At 36.7% G+C, this 25,257-nt stretch overlaps 1 protein-coding gene across 2 annotated transcripts; it reads right to left on the bottom strand.

Annotated features, from left to right (window-relative positions):
- Nucleotides 1-1,682: 1,682 nt before the first annotated feature.
- Nucleotides 1,683-10,938, bottom strand: LOC307000705 (polymeric immunoglobulin receptor-like). 2 transcript variants are annotated; one of them, XM_079616488.1, is made up of 12 exons: nucleotides 10,731-10,938; nucleotides 10,321-10,632; nucleotides 7,771-8,121; nucleotides 7,352-7,657; nucleotides 6,945-7,256; nucleotides 6,565-6,864; nucleotides 6,196-6,498; nucleotides 4,483-4,536; nucleotides 4,230-4,283; nucleotides 3,992-4,087; nucleotides 3,823-3,869; nucleotides 1,683-3,717 (listed from the first exon to the last, which is right to left on the bottom strand). In XM_079616488.1, the coding sequence occupies exons 1-12, from the start codon at nucleotides 10,783-10,785 to the stop codon at nucleotides 3,418-3,420; spliced, it is 2,490 nt and encodes an 829-aa protein (XP_079472614.1). In that variant the 5' UTR covers nucleotides 10,786-10,938; the 3' UTR covers nucleotides 1,683-3,417. The 2 variants fall into 2 exon arrangements, with proteins under 2 accessions (XP_079472614.1, XP_079472613.1); XM_079616487.1 differs by lacking the exon at nucleotides 10,321-10,632 and having other exon boundaries at nucleotides 10,731-10,865.
- Nucleotides 10,939-25,257: the final 14,319 nt, after the last annotated feature.

Genomic DNA, 25,257 nt, shown 5'->3' with positions numbered 1-25,257 from the left:
GATTATTTGGGTGATAATATTATAATAAACATATATAGGAATCACAGTCGAATGGACCCGTTTATGAAGCAGCGGATGCACCGCGGATCAGATCTGGACCCGTTTATTTAGTGGGTCATTTGGTCTGGAAACCTTTCAGATCCCTCATTCAAAACAAGTAATCTGGCCAAAACTAGCTAAATAAATATTTCAAATCTGACCGTAATAGCAATAGACTCCAGGGCGGATCCGCCCTCAAGCCACCAGGTCCGCTGTTCTCTCAGACTCAATTCGGCGATGAGCACAGAATATGCCCCGCCTTCGGACAGCGCACTGTCAACTCGCGGACTTCGCGGAATTCGCTGACCGAACGCGCCTATTTTCAACTGTCACCATCACTGAATCATTCTCCGCACATATGGCTCAGTGGTTCATGTAGGTTGTCTACAAACCGGAAGGTTGGTGGTTCAATCCCCGGTTCCACTTGACCAAGTGTCGAGGTGTCCATGAGCAAGACACCTAACCCCAGCTGCTCCCGACGAGCTGGGTGGCGCCTTGCATGGCTGACACCGCCGTCGGTGTATGAATGGGTGAATGTGAGGCTAAATGTAAAGCGCTTTGGTGGCCATATCTGTGAAAGCGCTATATAAATGCAGTCCATTTTACCATTTTTTTTTTAACTTGGAAAACACACTCAGAATGGGTTTGCACTCGGCTGCACCAGAGACTGTACTTCTTACGTAGATTGCGTTCTTATGGAGTCAATAAGAAGATTATGATGTTGTTCTACAAAGCGGTTTTAGAAAGTATAGTTAGGTATGGTATTACAATATGGTTTGGGAACCTAAATGTACAGCTTAAGTCTAGACTAGCACACCTGGTGTCGACGGCATTAAAAACTGCTGGACAAATTGAACAGTTGAATCTTCAACATTTATATGATAGTTGCATTCTGAATCATGTACAGGAAACTGTGGGGGACCAAACTCACTTTCTATACTCACATTATGAAATGCTCCCCTCTGGAAGAAGATATCCCAATGTGCAAACTAAATCGGTATAATAATTCCTTTGTGCCTGTAATGTATCCGTACGATTATTGAATAATTGTTTATCTTAGCAGTTTTAAATTTGTAATGTCTTGAATCAACTGTCTTTCTTATATGTTTATGCAACAACATGTAGTCCACAACAAATTTCCTTTCGAGGACAATAAAGTATACTACTACTACTACGACTACTACTACTACTACATCAAGTTAATTCTTATTGATTTAAATATTCATAATTAATTATAACTATTTATACTTAATTAATTAATCAATCCTATTTTCTTTTTGGGCTAATTTGCTGATAACATTGTTTGGATTATTACCATTCTGATTTGTGGATTGTGCATGAATTTGGCATGGATTATTACTCGTGCAGAAATGCTGGCCTCGTTTCTCACTTCTGCTATCAGAGCTTTAACTACTGCTTTCCACCAGTTAATATTTCCCTGTGCTTGATGATACTTCTCAATAGTGCAGTGCTGTTATAGAGCTAGAGAGTTTATAGTTGTTGAATCGTCTACAATTGGTTTCAATCATTTAAGGCAGCATATTTGAAAACTGGTGATCAGCAAACCAAGACAGAAAAAAAGTCACACCAGTGAGCCTTTAAATCTGGATACCAAAGTGATCGATGAAAACGGCTGCAGGATTACATAAATATAGATTTATTCAGCAGAGACTTTTATTGAAAATGATATATGAGAACATTAAAAAACACATCACTAAATCAAAGCAGAACACAAGCACAATCAATACAATTTGTTTAAAAGAAAGCCACAAACAAAGATGATCAGTGTGAAAGCATTATAAAAGACCACAAACTGACATAAAAACTAAAGAAAACACGGTTTCACTTTATTTGGATGGTCCCTTTAACACATTATGTTGTCTATAAGTAACATTGCCCCTTCATGTCTACTAACTATCATTAGTGTTAGTAGAGCATTAGTAGACTGGTCGGGTTAGGGTTAGAATAAGTTGGCATGTAGTTGCAAAGTTACTTATAGTCAGTAGAGTGTGTGTTGGAGGAGCATCACAATAAAGAGTTTGCAGATATTAAGCAGACAGTCGACTAATACTCTAATGACAGTTAGTTGACATGTAGTTGCACAGTTACTTATAGTTAACAGAATGTTCAAAAGGGACCATCAAAATAAAGTGTTGCAAAAACACTGATCACAATAATGTTGACCAAACATTTTCAATAAAACATCAACATCTTAACCTCTGTTAATTCTAAATAAGAACTTCTGTACATGTCTGACAGAAAAAAAGTCAGTCTGGTTAGTAATAGCCGGATACGGGCTGTATCCAGATCAGATGGTGGACCTGCGCCTAGACATGACCACAACGCATCCCTGAAGTGCCAGCAGATTGTGTGAACTAGACTCTCCCCTGTGAAGCTCATCGACACGACAGTCATCGGAACTGATCCTCAACACACCCGTCTCCATACCGGCGTGATGATCTGATCTTAAACCAGATGGAACTGGATAATATTCTGATTGTTCCAAACCAATCTGACTTCTCTGTAATGCTCCTGAATCATAATCATACACTGTTCGCTCATTGGCCAGAGGAGAACTGGCCCCCGACTGAGCCTGGTTCCTCCCAATGTTTTTTTCTCCATTCTGTCACCTGATGAGTTTTGGTTCCACTGTCGCCTTTTTCGCCTTTGGCTTTTGTCTTGCTTAGTTGGGGACATTTCATTTAATATTCAACAATATTATTGATCTGGCTGCATTGACACCATTAACTGAACTGAGCTGGATGATGACATCACGATTTTCGCCAGAGCAGCTATATATTAATTAACTAAATTAATTACTTTTTTTACAACAAAAATGAAACATCACTGAACTTACTTAAGCTGGACTGTGACGCTATTTTCTTCTAGAAACTACATTTATTGCATTATTTCCCTGTTATCTCTGTAAAGCTGCTTTGAAACAATCTGTATTGTAAAAAGTGCTACACTCTAAAAAATGCTGGGTTGTTTCAACCCAATTTTGGGTCAAATATGGGCAAACCCAGCAGTTGGGTTGAATTTTTAAATTAAAATTTTAACCCAACGTTTGGGTTCGTCCATATTTTACCCAAAATTGGGTTGAAACAACCCAGCATTTTTTAGAGTGTATATACATAAAGATTCTGCTTGTTAACATCAGGTGTTCATCACTAATGCGCACTCATCACTTAATTAATCACTTTATAATCTCATTAACTTTAGCACTCTGTAGAGTGAGACCACATGTACTCTGAGCAGAGTTCATTTAAATGTGGATTTTGCTGTGTGTTCAATGAAACTGAATGATTGTTCCAAGTGTCTCAATCATTATTCTCAGTGACGTTCTAGATTTGACTATAAATATCTCCAATGGTAATATTAGTGTGGTGTGTTGTTGTGTTTGACAGATGCATAATCAGAGTCAATCTCATTCTTCCTGAAGACGACTTTAGTGTCACTGAGAGACTCTTCATGCTTCTGGAAACTGACAGATGCGTAAAGGACCCCGTCAGAGGGGATTGTGGGTAACTGGGCTGTTGAGTAAAGTGGATTCTGTAAATCAGAGGGGATTGTGGGTAACTGGGCTGTCGAGTAAAGTGGATTCTGTAAATCAGAGGGGATTGTGGGTAACTGGACTGTTGAATATAGAGGAGTTGATGTAGGATCTGAGTCTTGAACCTGTAAGAGAAGCAAAATCCCCCAAACATGAAGTCTCGGTTCAAAGGTACAGCAAACATGCCCACTTATCTGACAAAATGAACACAGATCAGTTCTGAAACTCACCCTTTCATGATCTCCGGTCTCTCTTCTGTCTGATGATGAAATGATGCCTGTGTGAACAAGAGCCACATCTGAGACTGAGGAAATCAGAGATAATTTAACCGTATGTGTATTTCTGAACAGCAGAGGGCGACACACATTTAATGTGTGTGTGTGTGTGTGTGTGTCTCACCATGTTTACAGCTGTATTTTATTTTGAGCAATATAAGCACTAAACACACCGCCAGCAGGATCAAACCCACAGAAACCGCAACTATCACAAAGGAACCTGAAATCACACAAAGGGATGTGATTTCTCACAAGGTGAGACTGTGACGTTCATTTACAAGCATTCTTACACATGCTGTACTTCAAGTGCTTGTTTATATCATAAGATCACTTCGAACTCAAAAATGAAATATGGATCATACCAGACTTTCCTTTATCCTGGGGTGCCTCTCTTTCAGTGTCGGGTGACGTTGTTTCTAAAAGTACACAACCACAGTGTATTGGTTAAACCAAATAGAAACAGGTTCTGTCAAGAAATCTCACAAAGGGATTGTCATGGAGAAACAAGGTGAGACTATGACGTTCATTTACAAGCATTCTTACACATGCTGTACTTCAAGTGCTTGTTTATATCATAAGATCAGTTCGAACTCAAAAATGAAATATGGATCATACCAGACTTTCCTTTATCCTGGGGTTCCTCTCTTTCAGTGTCAGGTGACGTTGTTTCTAAAAGTACACAACCACAGTGTATTGGTTAAACCAAATAGAGAAACAGGTTCTGTCAAGAAATCTCACAAAGGGATTTTCATGGAGAAACAAGGTGAGACTATGACATCATGTAAGTTTGATGTGACGTCACTGTGACAGTGTTGAGAAACAGGAAGTAGAATCTCCATCAGTGACGATATTTGAACCGCCTCTTCTCAACATTACGAATTCACAATGAGCTCATATATTACTGACACTGAGTCTCACCGTATGAGAATGGTGTGATGTCACTGTGATCATCACATGATCTCACGTGTTGACTGGGACGGACACGTCTAAATGTGGGTGGTGTTGGGACATCTGCTAACAGTATATCACTGCAAAGGTATTTCAGAATCCCTTTTACTCTTGAGCGAAGACAAAAAATAATGTTCCAATGATTATATGAGGGCCGTAAAGCAGCTCTAAACAGACAATAGTCATTATTCAGCTCAATTCAGATCCGTGTTGATTCAGTTCAACTACAGTGTGAATGTTCAAATGTATGATTATTTCGAGAAAATAACTTGTCGAGTATGATATCGAGTATGTGCCAAGACACATCTTTTCAGTGCATAACTATTAAAATTCAGATCAACTATTTCATTGTATGGAAAAGAGCAGCAAGAATGTTAAAAAACATAAAAACATAAAGAAAATAAAAAGAAAGCGTGACAGTAAGGTGAGGGTTATTTTTGCACATCTGGAAACAGAAATGCTTTCTCTGTGATTGTTCATTAAGCTTACAGACATTTCCTTTAACCTTAAACCATTAATATGGAAAATTATTTATTTACAGTAAACTTGGTATATATTTTTACACTGTAAAATCTAATGTTAGTCTTGCTTTAAAAAGCATGCAAACCGATCGCCTTAAAAAGCCCAAGTAAAATAAGAATAGTTTGTTGTACTGACAAATGCTTTAGTTCACTTACACAAGAGTTCTAGTAACTAAAAGAACTGAGAGTTTTCATTACTTCATTCATTCATTATTAATCATTAATTCATTTATTATCATATTAATCATCATTAATTACTTTTTCATTTACTTTAGGTTTACTCTTGACTTAGTATGGCTACCATTGCTTTACCACGGTTGTGTTCTGCTGAATGTTGAAGTCTGTGTGTGACTCAAGCAGGATCTATACTGAACACAAATATATGGGAATATACTGCAAAATATAATGCGATATATTACATAATACATTTTCATATATGGGAAACTAGTGTTCATATTTCCCAATATATGCATTGACAATGTATGGCTATATTAATACTTATAAAGAATTTAAATAATTAAGACAAAAATAGCATTACATGTAATAATCAAAGAGTGTTATCCTTTATTTTGTACATATATTGCACATTCATATTCCCATATAAATGTGAATGTATGTTCACACACACATATAAACACACATTCATGTAGTGAATTACAACAGTGAGTTCCCAGCATGCTTTGCTTCTGACTGTTAAAGGAGAGCAAATGTTAAAATGAAGTGTTATTGAATGTGTTTTGCTCAATATTAATATAGAGGGGAGATTTGTTAGTGTGTAATTTTCTATTATTTTGGAATTTAAAAGGTTGTCTGGTATGTGTGAGTTTTTGTGGTGACCATTGTGCTGTAAGTCTTTTACCTCCGATCACACGTAGATGAACTTCAGTGAACACGAGCGACCCTGAACTCTCCTCTGCGCACCAGTATTTCCCAGAATCCTCTTCTGTCAGACCGCTGATGTTCACAGTAAAGACTCCGGCTGAGGTTTCGTCAGTCAGAGAGAATCGGCCGTTTGCTCTGTTACTGGATGAAACACGAACTCCGTCTCGCACACAGATGTTGGGCTGATCTCCTCTGCAGAAAAGCCTCAGTGTTTGACCCGTGACGTTCTTACAGCTGATGGACACCGATCCTCCCACAGACGCTTCAGGAGTGAGGAGCACTGCAGAGAACACACACGTGAGGATGAGGACAGAAAACACTGAGATGTTCTCCAGAAAACACTCACCATCTTTCAGGATCATGAGCTTTATGGGAAGATTAAACGCTTCTTTCACTGCACACCAGTATATCCCAGAATCCTCTGCTCTCAGGTCACTCAAGGTCACAGTGAAGAGATTGAGTTCAGTCTCGTCCTTTACGGAAATCTTTGGTTTAATAACATGGGCTTCATCGGATCGAGTGATATTTTGAGCATCTGGAGTGAAACACTTTCCTTTACACAGATACTTTATTTCTGTTGAATGGTTTCCATCATAAGGGCATTTGATCTCAGAAGAATTTCCTTCACGCCCGACCACTGGAGGCACTAATAGTCACAGAGAAGATAAAGTATTTATATGCTGTAATATATGCATGTGTTATCTGGTTTATGGTTGCAGTACGTACGAGTTGGAGTGAGTAGATGTCCATTGGTGAGAGAGACAGACGTCAGATGTGTGTGTCTGGTTTCGGCTCCACACCAGTAAACTCCAGCGTCTCTCACGCTCACATTACTGATGCTCACTGTACAAACTCCTGCTGGACCGGCAGAAAACTCAAAGCGTTTCTCTGATGAACTGATGCGTTCACAGATCTTCTCCTTGTTCTCTTTGCAGAAGTGTGTGAAGGTCTCGTTGTGTTTCTCGGGGAACTTGCAGGTGAGCTTCACACTTTCACCAATAACAGCAGATGCTTTGCTTGATGCCGGAAAATTATCAACTATACACCAAAAACAATGAAAAATATGTAATATCAAAATATAATTTTCTTATTGTGAGTCTCTAAAATGAAGGTCCATCCGAGAAGCTCTTTACCTTGCTTTACTGTCAGTTTAATCTCAGAGAACAGATCTTCATCATCAGCGATATTCACTCCACATCTGTACGTCGCTTCATCAGCCGCGGTTAAATCACTGATAAAAACCTGCAAACGTCCTTCACTGGAATCATCAAACATGTGCACTTTATCATAATGAACCCATTGATTCTGTTTATCAACTAATATCTTCTTCTGCGAATCTCTCTGGAGGAACTTCTTGTTTCCTTTGAACTCTTGTGGAAATGTACAGGTGATGAAGACTGATTTACTGGAGTAGGCCTGAACCTGGACAGACGTTTGACCTGCAAAGAGAGATTTATATGTTGATTTATTACATTATTAAAAGTCAGGAGGGATTCTACATTTCTTATTTAGAGCTGTAAGGATATTTTCATTAAAAAGAAACTAAACTCACTATAAACATTGAGCTGAATCTCTGTACTGAAGGATATGTGAGGAATTGATGTTTCTGAAGGTCGATGATCTGACCCGTCTCTCTCCACTCCACATAAATAAACTCCTCCGTCCGCTGCAGAAATATCTCTAATGGTCACATTAAAATGATCTTTATGACTGTCCGACAGATTGAACTTCTTCTCGGATGATTGTGATGATCGTGAGCTGTTCAGAACATGGACAGGATCCGCGTTCAGTCTGTAGAAAACTTTGGTGTGTCTTTTAAACTTCTCTTCATATTCACAGCGGAAAGTGATCTTCTTTTGACCACGATACCCGTCCCGGATAACAGACTTCCCACAACGAGACCCTGAAAACGATTCCAACAAAACCTTGTGACGCACTGAAATCTAACATATTATTAGTGTTATTAAAGGTGCACTGGAAACTTTGGCCTCTCTATCGCCATCTCTGTCTTCCTGTCAAGTAGGAAGAGAACCCTGAAATGGTTCTCTTCCTACTTGAAGGATAGGACTTTTTCAGTCAATTTAGGGGATTATTCTTCTTCCGTTGCCCCTCTTGTGTGTGGGGTTCCACAGGGCTCTATACTGGGACCAATTTTATTTTCGCTTTATATGCTGCCTCTAGGTTCGATTTTTGAAAAATTTGGGATTCAGTATCATCTATATGCGGATGATTCTCAAATTTATTTACCACTGAAACATGGGCATAAATGTGCCATTCAGTCTCTTCATGCATGTTTGGCCGAAGTTAAGTGTTGGCTTGCGAAAAACTTTCTCCAACTAAATGAGGATAAGACCGAGATGATTTTATTTGGAAATAAGGGCTGTGTGGCTGATGACTGCCTGGGGTTGTTTCCTGGGAAAAAACTGTCTAGCGTGAGTAACCTTGGTGTCATTTTTGACTCTGAGCTTAAATTTGACCGGCAAATCAATGCTGTCGTTAAGAATAGTTTCTTCCATCTTAGATCAATATCTAAATTGAAATCTATCCTTTCTTTTGACGATTTGGAGAAGGTTGTTCATGCCTTTGTGTCATCCCGTTTGGATTATTGTAATGTGTTGTATCTGGGTGTGAGTCAGGCTTCACTCTCCCGTTTGCAGCTTGTTCAGAACTCAGCTGCCAGACTTTTAACCGGTACTAAGAAGAGAGAGCACATTACTCCGGTGTTAATTAAACTACATTGGTTACCCATACAATATAGAATTCAATACAAAGCGTTGTTGTATGTTTTTAAGTCTCTGCATGGTCTAGCACCTGAGTATGTTACTGATTTAATCATTCGCTGTCAATCCAGTAGATCTCTGCGCTCAAACGACCAATTGTGTCTCATGGTTCCACGATCCCGTTTAAAATGTAAAGGTGATCGAGCTTTTTCTGTTGCAGCTCCTAGGCTCTGGAATAACCTTCCTCTGTCTATAAAATCCTGTCCTTCGTTGGGTGCTTTTCAGAGTGCGCTTAAAACGTATTTGTTTTCTTTAGCATTTGATAACGCTTTGTAAGTTGTGTATGTCTGCATTGTTTTTATGTTTTTATTTTCTCTTTTATACCTTCTGTACAGCACTTTGGTTCCACTTGTGGTGTTAAAAGTGCTTTATAAATAAAGTTGAGTTGAGTTGAGTTGTGTGAAACATACAATGTCATGTTCCTTGCAGAGTTTTTATTTTTACGTGGATTGTGGGTGTTTTTAGGTTATTTATAGTTGCCGGTGATCAGAGCAGTGTCATCAAAACATACTGACAGAAAAACGCACTTCTGAATATGTCACCTGAACATGTAAGTTATATATATTTTTTACAAAAGTGACATGAACATGCAAAAGAATAATGACATAAAACATAAAACTGTCATTTTCCCTGCATAATCCAACCTGCCAGCTCTAATTATGAATTATTATTATAAGGTGACCATTGTGAATTAGTGTAAGGCATGGAAGTAATAAATTTTTGTTCAAAATTACTCAAAATCTTCCGTACTGCACCTTTAATATAAATATAATTAATAATTACTGTAGTTATGGTGAGTTCAAGTCCTTCTGGGAAGTTCTATATACGATGTGGGAAGTCGTATTTATGACGTCATGTGCGTTCAAGTTACTTTCTTCAGAGTAAGATGGCGATGCACTTTCTCTTTATTAATTACACAAAGATACAGCAACTCTTAAACTCTTAAACTCTACTTTTAGAAAATGAAGAACAAGGAATGTGCATCAGGGGTGTGATGATTTTTTTTATAATTTTAGTTCATGTATGAAGCCACTGTAAACTTTACCGTTACATATTATAGTTATAATATATGCTATACGATATTGTGCAGACAATTAACTGTAAAAGCCTGACAATATCACTGTTAAATACCTTAAGTATTGTGGTATTCCACCATATTTCTCATTGACACGCACCCAACTCGTAAAGATCAGGGCTTACAGAAACTCCCGAGCTTTCCACTCGTGTTTACGACATTGTGGTGGCGTTCATGTGCGTTCAACTCATAAATACGATCTTTACTACATGACTTGAACGCACCATAAGTTAGAAAGCATACGTACTGTTCACCGCTAACTTAACATCATGCTTCCTTGTCTGACTGTTTCCACATGTATATTCCCATTCATCCTCTATGCTGAGGTTCCTGATAAACACTGTGAAGAATCTGCTGTTTTCATCATCATACAGAGCGAATCTCCCGTTATAAACCCATCGACTCTGAACATCAGCACTGATGCTCATCTTACAGCTCCTGTCTCTGCAGAAACTCTTCACTTTATGTTGATCATCAGTCTCGCTCTTGGTCTTGTACATGCACTTGAACATTAAACTCCCTCCACTGCATCCAAACACACTGACACACAGTACCTGACCTGCCGAACACAAGATCATTTGCTCTCAGTTATTATCTATCTTCAATCTGGGTAATATAATATATTATTTGTCCCACACTGAGTAGTAAAGAACTAACCTGAGATCAGGCAGAGAGTGATGAAGATGATGATGATGATGATGGCAGTCTTCATTCCAGATTGACTTCAGTCTCAGATATCCAGAGAAAAACCAGATCCGATCACAATCCAGTGAAAGCAAGAACTGATCAAACGTGTTCCTTGAATGCGATGTAAGTCTCTATCATTAGAAGTGCACAGATCCTGCGTCAGTCTCTCTCACGTTTCTGCTTCCTTATTCTCTATAACGGTAACACCCATCGGCACTGTTAACAGGGCGGAAAGTGTTGAGAGATGTGTGAAGTGTATATGTGTGACAGACAAGCAGAGAAACACACACAGACAACACATGCGTATATTAATATAAACATATACATTAAGAGTGACAGAAGGGCGTATATTAGTATAACATATACATTAAGAGTGACAGAAGCGTGTAAAGACTTCATCCTGCATTCATCATGAAAACCACAGAGAAACTGACATGTGCGAAACAGTTTTAGTAGACCTGAGTCATCTTAAAACATGCCAACAGAGAGGGTTTAGATTAGGCCACGATTAGGCCTTAGTTAAATTAGGACATTTATCTAAAAAAATAAAAACATTACTGATGTGCATCTAGAGACAAAACAATGACAGTGACATATTTTAAGATATGCCAGTGCAAGTTAAAACAGACATTGAAAGCTTGTCTTTGGAACTGGGGGCAAGTGTCATTTGCATGTAATTTATTACGATCTATTTGTGGATCTTACATTATTTCACTTCTGCTTTAGAGGAAATAAAAATCACCCACTTCTTCTTGGAAGCATTTTCTCTTGACACACATCCATGCTTTAAGGGCATTGCAGAAGCATTTCTTATAATTGTGTTCGCTTATGTCTCATTCATTTAAAATATATATAAACTTATCTCTTTCACGCATATCCATCTTATTTTGCGAGGCGATAAGCTATTTTACAGCCGCTACAGGCAAATTGCTAAAAGAAGTGCAGTAAATGACAAAACTAGTCACGCTGTGTTAATAAGATAAAATGCCATGATATCATACAGTTTGCAATATCAAGCAGAATAACAGACAGTTTTTGTAGAGCTGGAATAACTGGAAGCAGACCGAAGCCTAAGTTAGAAATGGCTGTTCTGCTCTTCTGTTAAAATAAGGTGAATAAAACCATAGATATGTATACGTAGATGACACATTCGACCGCTCCAGACATGTCTCGCACCCGCCATCTTAGAACAGTCAATGTATCGTCACTCACAGTCAGAATCAATGATGTTTCAACATTGCAAAAACACCCGAGATTTAAACTCTCGAAGAAATGGGATAACATTTCACATGTGAGAATATGTTGGTTTGTATTTGTATACATATTAACTCAATATTACAGGGGTTTAAACTTGTGTTAGCTGATGTCTTCATCTTGTTGTATTGTGTTAGTTTAGCATTATCATCTGCTGAAGTCTATTGCAGATATAATATTCATATTTGCATCTACGGTTGCAGACGTTTAGTCCACTCCCTCTCAAAAGTTCACGGACCGGCTTTGACCTTTCCAAAATGGCGGACAGCTTACAGCCTATAGAAATAGCCGCTAATGAGGCATCTATATATATATACTGTATATAGATAGAAGAGTATCATGATGTTTTGCTGCCCTCTGTTGTAATTCGGCAGTCATTACAACAGGTCTCTATTAATTATTCATTTTATAATCTGTCAATAATGCTCAGATAAACTGTCTGTGCAAACAACACCCTCACATTAATACACACTATATCACTCTGTGTGTGTACAGAACCACTCCTGAAATTATGATTGACATGGCAATAACCATAGAAACATTCTGGACTGAACAATAAAACTAGGACAATAGATTATTCATGTGAGATTATTCAAATCACACACAACTACGGCCAGGAATGCTAGGAAATATTAGATCCCAAGCTTTATCTAAACTCTCTTCTGAAACACAAGTTCATGATCAAAAACAAATACATGTTTAGATCAAATTAATCGATTCTCATCCTCTCATTTGCTCTCCTGAGCAGTTTTATTCATTTAATCTGCTTCACTGGATTCACTCATATTATCACATAAAAACAGTGTTTCTTTGTCTTGTACAAGGCAAAGTGTAATACACTGTTTACTTATAAAACCTGAAGCAAGCAAAGTACAACGTTGTATATGTAACTTTTGCACATGTTTTTTTGCAACTTGAAGACTTTTCTCAATTAGATATGACACTCGACGATTAAGGTTATAAGCTAACAACACAAAACTAGAAAACTGGATTGGCTTATCTTTCTCAATTAAATGAAACTAAAACCTCCTGTGATCCAGCTCCCATCATGCACTGCGGCTCTGATGGAAAATGAGAATGATTGATTTACTGCTTTATAGTTTGTTATTGCACTGGTGTCATTGTTTCTGTATCCTTTGAGTTATTTATTGCATTATGTTATTAAGAACAATAACTGTATCATAACTCTATGATATATACAGTGTAATATGTAAAAATCAAATACTCTTTCTCTGTTTGCATTCACCAAAGTCATCTTGAATGTTGAATTTTCAATACAACTGAAAATTTTAAGAGAACATCACATAAGCTGACTTCATAAATTGATGCTGATTTTCAACATCCACGGAATAGGCAATAGGCAAGAAATCCAAAAAACCAAAGAGACATGAAACCAGGGAAAACGCTTGATCATGCAGTGCAACAACATACAAAACTTCGCCGTGAGTGATAGGGTGAACCAGGCTTATATGGGGTGAGCTAAACAAGACAATGAGACACAGGTGAACGTGATAATGGATGAAGAGTCCGGGCAGTGAGTTATGGGAAATGCAGTTTGTGAGGGAATGACAAGAGTCTGATGTGGAGTGCCCTCTGGTGGCTCTCAAGGGCACTCCAGCTGGTGACCGTTACAGATATAAACACACACTGATATAAACACACACTGATATAAACACACACACACTGATATAAACACACACTGATATAAACACACACTGATATAAACACACACTGAAGAATGAGCTGGAGAGAGTCGATCACTGAAGACAATAGAAACCACAGAGAACAGGAACAGAACATACAAAGAACCGAACTAAACACAGAAATACTGACACAAACTCTGGCCTTAATTTTCTTGTTTAACTGTATTGCATGAATATGAATTGAAATTTAGGGAAGCAATTATTTAAAATAAAGCAAAATATGAATTATTTTAAAGAATGACATGCTGACAGGACGGTAGTGTCGCAGTAAATGAGTTTATAATGACAAACTAATCGAGGAGGAAGAGATTAAATGATCATTTCACACAACCTTTGACCAACTTGTTGCCCAGTTAACTCATAAAAAACTTATATGATTGGCCTGATACTTTTATAAGTCCAAAGTCTGTTTGTCTTGCTTAAATTAATAGTATCTAATTAAAGTGACGTTCATTCTGTTCATGTATTCTGAACGGCTTTATATTGTACTAAAAAAAGTGATGAATCACTGGATAAATGTTGGCTTTTATTTATTGTCTCTTGATGGAATCTCAGTCCATTTACATTCACACTGTTGCTGTTGTTGCTATTGTTGTTGTTGTTGTTGTTGTTGTTGTTGTTGCTGTTGCTGTTGCTGTTGTTGTTGCTGTTGTTGTTGTTGTTGTTGTTGTTGTTGCTGTTGCTGTTGCTGTTGCTGTTGTTGTTGTTGTTGTTGTTGTTGCTGTTGCTGTTGCTGTTGCTGTTGTTGTTGTTGTTGTTGCTGTTGTTGTTGCTGTTGCTGTTGTTGTTGTTGTTGTTTAGACCCAATTCACAACATATTCTCAACGTTATCTCTACATATTGTTGCTGATGGTTTGTAAATTTTTATATGATTTTGTGGCTTTGGGTTTATATTTTAGGTGAATTGTTGTCTGTATTTAAAGTGATATTTTAGGAAATATATTCAATAAAATAAAATAATATAAATGACTCATCTGTGTGTGTCCTTGTTGTACGGTAACCACAAAGTCAAAAATATGTTGGCATTATGAAATGGTGGAGTTCATGTGGAACATAAAGTTGCATTTCGATGGAAGTGAAAACACGATATCAAAAGGCATCAAATGGATATTTTCTTTTCAGAAGCACCAGCCTTTAACAGACTAACAAACTCATTATAATATCAACATGAACATAAACTGCAACAGCAGAAAACCACTTAGCCGACTGAAACTAAACATTTCTGCAAATGTTGGATTTTTTTAAATGATCAAATTCACCAGTCAGTGTGACACACCATCTTAATTTAAAGCCAACAAACTTCCTGATAACAAGCTGTAGTGTTTTGAGTCTGTGAATTTATAAGCTCGACACAATCTAAGTTATTGAGTTTCCGGGTCGAGAATGCTGTGCGCGACCGGCTGACGCTTCATACATGGATTGTTGTTTGTGTGTCTACATCACCATTGGGATTAGTGTGCTGTTCGGATGACTCCACTTCTAACTGCTGGTGCTTTGGACTTGACTGTTGTTACGTTCAGAGATGCATTATTTAATGTGATGGTCCATCAGAAGAGTGTGGTCTTTAAGTGTTTCTCCGTGTGTTTGCTCTTTGGCTCCTACTCAATCCTTCTGCACTCAATTCTTTTTTATGTCTAAACATAAAATTTATGTATTTGAATTGCATATAGAATTTCCATCCATTTGGATTAGTTTTAACATAAACAATTAATAATCGGAATATGATTCATATTATTAAGTCATATATAAATGAAACAGATAAGATTTATGTAATTGTATTAATAAACTGAATGATTCATATTTGTCAGTCATATGTAAATGAAATGGATAAGATTTATGTAATCATACACAGAAAAACGCCCATGTTAAATTAGCACTGCTCAGTGTTCATATGTGTGCACACTACAGAGTTAAAGTACCATTGAAGCAGTGTTGAAGTTAATGAGATAATTAAGAGATGATTGAGCATTAAATATGAACACCTGATGTTAACAAGCAGAATCACTGAAGAACAGAGAAACACAAGAACTTCCACTGACTTCAGACATAGTCCCATGTTGATATATACTGTTTATAAAAGTTGCTTAAGCAGAATGTAATCAAATTGGTTTTATAAGTTGTTTATGTATAACTTTTCTGTTCATCACATCCATGTTTCCATCATTGAATTCTAGAGTCGATTCCTGACACGAGAACGTTTATGGAGGTTAAATGAGTCAAACATCACACTCATTTATATTTACATGTGTTTGTTTATTTGTTTAACAGGTTTTTTTAACCACAGTAACTTACAAATGAGGACAAATGCAAGCAGTGATTCAATGGAAGGAAGAAAAAAACATTTGAAGCGCTGCAATTTTATATTTTAACTTTTGCACGATACTTTATTTTTTTTTTCTTTGTCATTTTATTTAACTCAGATATTACTCTCATAAATTACACAATATTAAATACAAAGCCTGAAGAGATTGTGAAAGTGAAAGTGTGTATGGAAATACAACAACTTATTTGCTCATCTGTTCAGGAGAACCAGATTGACTGGATTCACCGCATTAAAGCACTGAATGTGTTCATTGTTCTTGTGAACACTTGAAGGAAACCTGATCTGACCTGTTTATTCTGAATGACTTTTAATCAGTAATGACTTACACTGTTAACCCTTGCTGTAGAAAAGGCCAAATTCTGACAATATCATACCATTTTCCATTAAAACCGTAATATACCGTAGAACATAAAAGCCTACACTGTAAAAAATTAAATCTTAAAAAAACAGTAGTAGTTATTAACGGGCACTATGTGTCAAAATGATTGATGACTTCCGGTTGACCTTGACCTTTGACCTTTTCCGGTCCCGCCTTTTCCGGTATCTACTGATAAGGATTGACCTATTGACCTCACCCTCCAATCGATCATGTGTTTTTGACAGGTTGTGCATCGGGTGTGTATTGATAAAGATTGAGCAGTTGACAGTTTGACCATCCGGCCTCTATAGATAAGGGATTGAGCGGTTGACCTATCTATCCGATCAATCAAGTGTTTTGACGTAAGCTTTGTGTGTTTTTATGGCAGCAAGTTTGAAGCGGTTGTTATAGGCCATGTCAGCATTCCAGACTGCATTGTGGTTTCCTGTGTAATGTGAGACGGAAAAGTCATTGTCACAGAGGCTTCCCTCCCCTCCGTCTGCAACTGTGTCACAGGGATTTCCTAATTCTAATTTATTGTATAAGTATAAAAAGTTTAAATTAGATCTTTTAAAAATAAAAAGATTGTTTAAATTCAATTCAATGAACTAATAAAAACAAATGTTGGACATTGATGGTCTATGGAAAAACTTGACTTGAACTTAAAGTATATTTTTTTATTTATCAGGTTGCATGTAAAGAACTTTGAAATGTTTGGGTCTCACAAGTCATCTCACGCATTATGTGAAATGTTCAATAATTCCTTAAATAGTATCTGTGAGAAGATCACCACATAGGCCTAACTTTAGAGAGAGAGCAACAATGAAGACATTTTAGAATCTGTGATGCCTCAGACCGACCCCCATCGGCTGCTCATAATGTCCTTCCGAACCCCCGCACATCTTCACAGAAATACCTTACTTGACAATAATGTTATCTTCAGGATATAGGGTGACAGAGCAGATGAGCCTCTGTGCATCCTGTAATGTTAGTCTGCTAACTCCTTTCCAGAGCCAAAGTTTTGTTCGTACTACATTTATTTCAAAGCATAATCGTAAAAGTTTAAATATGATCTTTTAAAATGAAAAGATTGTTTGAATTAAATCTTTAAAGTTTTAATACATTCGTTTAATCTATCTTTTAGAAGATTACTGTAATGATTTTGTTTAACGGTGACCCTAAAGTATAATTGTTATTAAACAATGTCTGTTCAAAAACTTGTTGGAAAACTGTACTTAGTCGTCTTAAATTTCATTTATGAAAAGATTCAATCAGCATTTTTTGTCCATGCGGGGGTTACATTTTTATGGTGCGGCTTTCCACAGCCCTAATGATTTGTGTACCGTAACTATTCTATCCCATACACCTAAACACGACCATCACAGAAAACTATGAAATAAATAAATAATTTAATATCCTTTTTAAGCTGTTTTGCACCCAGCAAAGTTGGTTCTATAAATGAACTAATCTCTATTTTTAAATGAAATTAATAAATAAAGTATATAACTCAATGAATAATAACAAATATGTTACTAAAATGTATTCAAACAATTTATACATAGTTTTAGCTAAATGAATATATATATAAATAAAAATTATTTATATAAACACTTTACATTTTCATAGAGCTGAAGAAGTAGTTCTTTATGCAATGATAAAAAACAATCCGAGTTACAGGCCAGATGAGCCTCTCGGGCACAATGTCACAGCATATATACAGTTAGTCTGCGTTCCAGAGCTTTATTCATACTAAATGCATTTAAAAGTTTAAATTAGATCTTTAATTTAATTAGATCAAATCTTTAAAGTTTTATTAAAATCGTGTCTTCTATTTATCTTCTTACAAGACTTCTGTATGATATATGATATATATATATATATAAGGTATAATTTTTTACTAAACAACGTATGTTCAAAAATAAAATAAAAAATGTTTTAATGCAAAAACTATGTGCTTTGGTGTCTTAGATTTATAAAAAATATTCAATCAGCACTTTTGTCCATGCGACATGAAACATGCACTGTAAAAAATTGCTGTAAAAAAACGGCCACATTTTACAGTAACATGCTGTTTTTCATTAAAACAGTAATATACCGTAAAAAAATGCATTCTGTGTGATATTTGTCGTTTTCGAGAAACTAGCCTACAGGAATATACTGTGAATTAACAGCGCTCAAAGTCAACACTCAGAGGCTGTGTTCCAAATCACACCCTATACCCTCATTCACTATTGCCTAGTTCACTAATACAGTCCACTTGACTGAGTGAATAATTTCATAGTTAATTCAGTTAATTTTCCAAGTTAATTGAGACACTGACACTGAACACCTGCTGTTAACAATCAGAATCACTGAAGGAAAGAGGAACAAAAGGGACAGAAAAAAGATGAAATCAAGATAAAATAAAAGAAATCTTAGCAAAAGATCTTAGCAGAGGAGGATTAAACAACTCCACAAAAAGCATTACCAGATTCACTTATTACTAATCTGACTTTATGTACGTCTACAGAAGGACTTATTGAAAAGTGGCAGAGGTTTAGATGTCATTTTATTTTCATTTGATGTTACCATGATGGTGATCAGTGTTTGATTTAGTTGGGCTCTTGACCATTGACCTTTGAACAATTAGATTTTCTTCGGCTGCGGTAGCTGTGTCTTAAAAATACATTTGCTATGGCTCAAAAGCTGAAAGAACACAGGATCAGATGATTGTGGCTGTTAGATAATGGTCTCAATCATCATATAGTGGCCCAATTCACTGATCTCATTTGTTGTATAATGTTAATATCAAGGCTTTATATATTTTTTATTTTGGTGTTATTATAATTTTATACAATGAGAGTTTACAAAAATTTGTCATTTAGAAAATAAGAAGAATTTAAAAAAGTTTGCGCTAAGAACATTTTGAATTTCCGGATCAGCTATAAACACACACAGACATCAATAAACGGAGTATGAATCTCAGCAATGGTGATAATCATAAGTTTTATGATGCAATGCTTGTTGGATACCAGCATAGTAAAAAAAGAAAATCAGCCATGACTCCCAGCATGCATTGCAGCATGAATAAATTATGCCGCTGAATTGTCTGGTTTTTTTCTTTAATTTGTACTTTTTGCTTTTATTTTTGCTGTTGATTTGTGTTGACTTTTAGCAGCGTATTCTGTGATGTTCAGATTTTATGTTATCTTTTTTGTTGATTGTTACCATTGTTGAGATTCATTGGCTGATTCTTGATGTCTGTGTGTGTCTAAGTGAAACCATAGTTCAACATTTTTTGATGAATGATGAGTTTAAAAATCTGTCACAACCGATTGCTTAGCACTGCTTTGTCTTCCGCAGTAGTTTCACAGCGTAGTAATATTAAATTAAGCTGTGTTAATAAAAAAAAAAAAAAACATTTTTGATAAGTGATTAGAAACTGATTGAGATCAGTGCCAGAAACATTATGTGATGACATAATATTCAACACATAACCAGCAACACCTAATCTCATTTTTGTTGGCTTTGCTTCTGCCTCAACAAATGTGTCTTATACATACACAGTTCAAGCAGCCAAATAAAAACAAATGTTAAAGTCAAGGGTCAGGAGGCCAACAAAAGCAAACACTGATCTCCATAATGGTAATGTCAAATGAAACAAAACAACATCTAAACCTCTGTTAATTCTCAATAGGAATTTCAGTAGACGTATGAAAAAATGAATTAAGTCAATCTGGTTAATAATAAGTGAAGCTGGTAATGCTATTTTTTTGAGTTGTTTAATCCTTCTCTGCTGAGATCTTCAGAGATTTCATGTCTTCTGTGGCTGAAGTAAGTTGTAGTTCTTGTGTTTCGCTTTTTTATCTTCTTGTTGTTCCTCTGTCCTTGTCAGGTGTTCATCACTAATGCTCAATCATCAGTTAATTAATCACTGAATTATATAATTAACTTCAACACTGCTTCAGTGTTACTCCAACACCCTGTAGTGTGGACATACAAGTGTTCATTTAAAACTGAAGATTTTGCAGTGGGGTTTAAAGGGTTAAATGTGTCAAATAAAAAAAAAACAGAGTGAAGTGTAATTTAACGGTAATCAACTGTAAATTAATTTACGGCATAAAACTGTAGAAAAACAGCATTTTACTGGCAACCCCAGCTGCCAGTAGATTACCGTAAAATCAAGGAAAAACAGCAATATTCTGTAAAATTTAACAGTCAGATTTACTATACAAAAGAAGTTAATTTCACTGAAATATTAGTAAAAGTTCATAGAAAAAAGTTATGCGAAGTCAATAACTGATAAAGAGAATAAATATTAAACTGAAGTGTTTTATGTGTTTTGCACAAGATGATACAGGAGAGATCTGTTAGTTTAATTCATTAGTTTTGTGGGTCACCATTGTGCTGGAGAGTAGAGCCTGTGCTTCAGTCAAAGATGAGCAGAGTAACACTGATGTTATGCTGCCCGTTGCTTTATTTAAACGCAGTAACTGTAGTTGCTGATGCAGTGACAATCTCGTAGCTAAATACTTTAGCACATACATGTGTGCTACTGTTCGCTAAATGCGAACTGCAAGATGTTAGTTAATGTCATGTTTTTAATTAATTCACGATTACACATTAGATGTTTGCAGTTTTACATTAAGAGATATTCATTTTCAGTAAGTTCACAATACTATCAGTATAAATACTCGTTTTTAAACTTGAACTGTTTGAAGCAATCGGTTTCCCAAATGATATGAGTTACCTTCCATTGTATTTTTACAGTAACATACTGTAAAAAAGGAGAGCTGTATAATAACGGTAGAGGGCTGTAAATTAACAGTACTTTGCTGGCAACCACAGCTGCCAGTAGATTACTGTTATTTTACAGCGCAATTTTTTACAGTGTGCCGTCAAAGTTTGTCCCAATGTTTTTAAGAAATCCCAGGACTTTACAGTTCTCTAATTTAGATTAAGTTTTATCATTTAGAAAATCACCACATAATTTCAGAGACGCGATGTGCCTCTGTGGCCCACGAGTAAAGTTTGTCTTGAGCGAATATTACATTTTACTCGTCTTAATTCAAAGCATGATCTTACTTTTCTACGCTAGCTATGATCTATTACACGTATAAGATGAATATATAATTTTTTACTTATCTTTTATCTCCTGAATTATCCTTAAAGGTCCCATGACATGGGGTTATTATATTATTTTATAATGTTTCCTGGGTTGCCCTTATAATGTTAGTATGTTTTTTAGATAAAAAATAGTCATAATTTAGAAACAAAAGGCATTTTTCCTAGCCCAGTTTTAGCCTCTGATTTGAAGAGAAGGGTATTCCTGCACAACGGGAGGCTGCAGTTTCAGGACCCCAGTTCTAGGACCGCAGCAGTTTCAGGACCCTAGTTTAATATGACAGCGCCACCTACAGAACTAGATCACCAAAAACACTTTCGCGGCAAAGATCACATTGTTGATCACAACAGATTGTTGTTCAACATTCATTAGCCTACTCGTTAAAACATCACACTCTTACTTATTTTATCTGGACAAACTGAGCATCATTAGAAAGATTTAAGACTCGATAGTGTTTAAAACTCAAACAGCGAACACAGAGAGATCTGCGTCTCCTCTTCCTGATTTGCGTCAGTAATGTACGCAAGTCTCATTCGCTGTACAGCTGTCAATCATCTCACGTGGTTCAACGTGACAATAATCCTGCCCTTCTGCATGACGCGGTCCTGTTATCCATGATAACAAAGCTAAGACACATCTCTTCACCTGAAACAAGAAGCTAATAAATGCACAATTTCGAGTATATGTGGTTTGTGTGTGATTTTCGTGCGATTTTGGGTATTTTCATATGAATTAAGAATGTTTACAGTATTGCCAAGCAAGGTGTAGCCATTAGCTGCATATAAATTGCTTTATTATACCATATTTCAACATCTTTTTATGACTTAAAACCATTTTAAACCGCGACCGGAATATGGTAACTTACAAATACTCGATGGTGGTTTAAAGTGAGCTTTAAGTAAAAGTGTAATATTTATCTTTTAAATTGTGTCGTGTAGCTGATGCTACTTGCTCTAATCCACCTGCTGCAGGAGCTTTTCTTTTCCATAATCTTATTTGTTAAAATATATATTTTTTTCTAATGAGACTTAGGATCAAGGTGGATCTTGATACTATGTAAAAACTAAACCACCTGGATCCTAGAACTGCGGTCCTGAAACAGCAGCTGCCGCTATATCATCCAGTTCGGTAGGTGGCGCTGTCACAAAAAACTAGGGTCCTAAAACTGCGGTCCTAAAACTGGGGTCCTAAAACTGCAGCCTCCGGTTGTGCAGGAACATACTACTGGATTTGAACGCTCTGTTTGAAGGGGCGTGTCTGTGTGAGACTTCAGTGTAACCGGCCACTGCTGTGATTGGCTGACATGCTTGCATATGAAATAGCTACTTATTACATGTGAAACTCTCTCGAATACTTTTTTCCTACAGTTATTATACGTTTTTACTATTACAGCTATCGAGATTAACAAATCGTCAGAAGTTTTTAAAGTATTTAGATCTATTCCCATCACATAAAATGTTGCCGTGATGAGCATTGAGCAGATGACAGTCTGTTGTTGATCGCGAGAATGAAGATCTTATCATTGCAACGCAGTTTCTGCACTCTCTCTGCTTTCACCAATGCAAACACGAGGATGTAAATAACGTTACAGTAAGAGCTTCATGTGCAGTGTAACGTGCGTCATTGATTTCATAACGAGTTTGGCAAGTGTCCAGATAAACTCGATCGCGCTGTGTCCATGAGAAAATGAGCTAGGAAGTATAGGAACGCGTGCGCGCGATTCCTACAAAGATTGTTCTTTGATCGCTTTCTGTATATAATTTATTCACAATTTAAATACGATTATTTTCATCCTACTAAAAGAAACGATGTGAAGTTTATATTTTAGTCACTGGCTTGACTTACTGAGGCATAAACAGTATTGAACGATTTGAGAGAAAGATTACCTGTCTGAACTTGAACAATTACACATCAGAAAGTGTTGCTCGGCTCGATCGATATATTTTCAGACGTTCGTCGAAGCCACCTCTATGACCCAAGTTGAGGAAACAGTCGTCGGTGAAATGTTTGCCGCAGACATGCAAAACTTTGGGGAGTTGTGTCGGCGCATTTCCAGAGAAAATGAAATGAATCCACTGGTTCTTCTGGGGCTTGGATGCAGGAACTAAAAAAAGGCTTCGGTGTTCATTTGTACATCCAATTATTGAGCAATTATTATGCTTCGCTCGCTCAAAAGCCATGATATCTCCGTGGACAAACTAAAATCGCGCGCACGCGTTCCTTCTTCCTAGCTCATTTTCTCATGCGGGAAATATTCTCTGGGCGGGCAAAGCAGAGAAAGGGGAGGTAACATTTCCTCCGTATGACGTCATACGGAGGAGATTCAAGATCAGCCCGATTGAGCTTCCACTTTCTCAAAGGCAGAGAAAGATAGCAAAAGCTCGATTTACACCGATTGAAATTTCTAGAAATTTGGGGACCATATAAAGGCTAGGGGAACTCATATTAATGTTAAAAAACCTCAAAAAGTGAAAATTTCATGTCATGGGACCTTTAATCAGTGTGGAAACACACATGGTGAAATATATGTAGAATTTTAAAATGTTAGCGTTTGTTGATGCGACAGTTTGTCTGTTGGCCGCATGATACTATATCAGGAAGCATGCCCTTTGGCCTCCTCCATTTTGTAGGCTTTTTGTTAATGACCCTAAAGATCGTCCTTAAAGGTTCGCTGTGTAGGAATTTCCCCCATCTAGCGGTGAAATTGTATTTTGCATTCTAACGAATAGTGCTCTCTAGCACCTCACTTTTCAAATGCGTGTTGCAACTACGGTAGCCGTTATGTGCCGAGAAGCGATGAATATGTCTTCCAATAGCACTTCATCGAGTTTAACTAGACATGCTATGCTGCCTATATAATGAATTACACAACCAAGCAATGAAAAAGCTTGTAATTTAGACCGTAACATTGACTTACCTGTCGAGAAGAAAGCAGCGTCCCTTCATTATCTCTTTCCACCTGGGAAAAGCTATCGTGATATCTACCATCGTTTTGAATTCGCCGGTCACGTTTCCTTTAATATATATATATTTTTTTTTTTTGCTTTTTGGCTGCAAGGATACCTTCTCCTGTGGCTCGGCATACTGTAAGTATGATCCTGTATTATGAAGTACCGTGCAGTGTAGCCCTTCAAATTTGCCTCTCACTGATCTCCTCGTCTGCATCAGCTGGTGTCAGTCAGCCGGCTCTGAACCAAAACCTGGTTTGGAAACGCGTTGAGGTAGGCTAGTGCTTTTTGCCCCTATCTGCTATTATATATATTTTTCAAGATGGCGGAACGACATGGAACCCTCCATGGACTTACCCGTCCCGTATGAATAAAGATAAGAAATTCTGTGCTTACGAGGATAAGCCAAATCATTGGCAGAGGTAATTTTACACCAATGAGGACATATTTATGAATCAAGACATTGATTTTAGCTAATAAAATACTTACTCTATACTGTATATAGCGGTCTACACAAGTCATAACTTCAGGGGTCAATGGGTCTCCTGAGAATATGTAATTTCCCTTAAAACCAAAGATTAAGCTAAATGACACTACTTTCCACCGTTCCCCCCAAAATCAAATACTCTATACGATTTCTATTACACTTTTTCAAAGGATAATCTTGCTTTAAAGTTTGAAAAGCATTCCTTCATATTTGCTGTGTTCTGACACAATGTCATTAATTGGTACTTTTTATTTTAATCTTCTTTTAAAATGTACTTTTCTTATTTCTACAAAGGTACAATTTCAATTCATGCAAGTATA

Source organism: Phoxinus phoxinus (assembly GCF_949152265.1).
Source record: "Phoxinus phoxinus genome assembly, chromosome: 6".
NCBI classification, from domain to species: Eukaryota; Metazoa; Chordata; class Actinopteri; order Cypriniformes; family Leuciscidae; genus Phoxinus; species Phoxinus phoxinus.
The sequence above is the reverse complement of the archived record's forward strand: the minus strand, read 5'-3'. Positions and strand labels throughout refer to the sequence as shown.

Excerpts from the sequence above, each read along its gene's own strand:
- LOC307000705 (XM_079616488.1), bottom strand. The coding sequence starts at position 10,785 with ATGAAGACTGCCATCATCATCATCATCATCTTCATCACTCTCTGCCTG. Across the intron at positions 7,257-7,351 it reads TAAACTGACAGTAAAGCAAG|TTGATAATTTTCCGGCATCA; the intron begins GTAAAGAGCTTC and ends TTTGGTGTATAG. Across the intron at positions 4,284-4,482 it reads CCAGGATAAAGGAAAGTCTG|AAACAACGTCACCCGACACT; the intron begins GTATGATCCATA and ends GTGTACTTTTAG.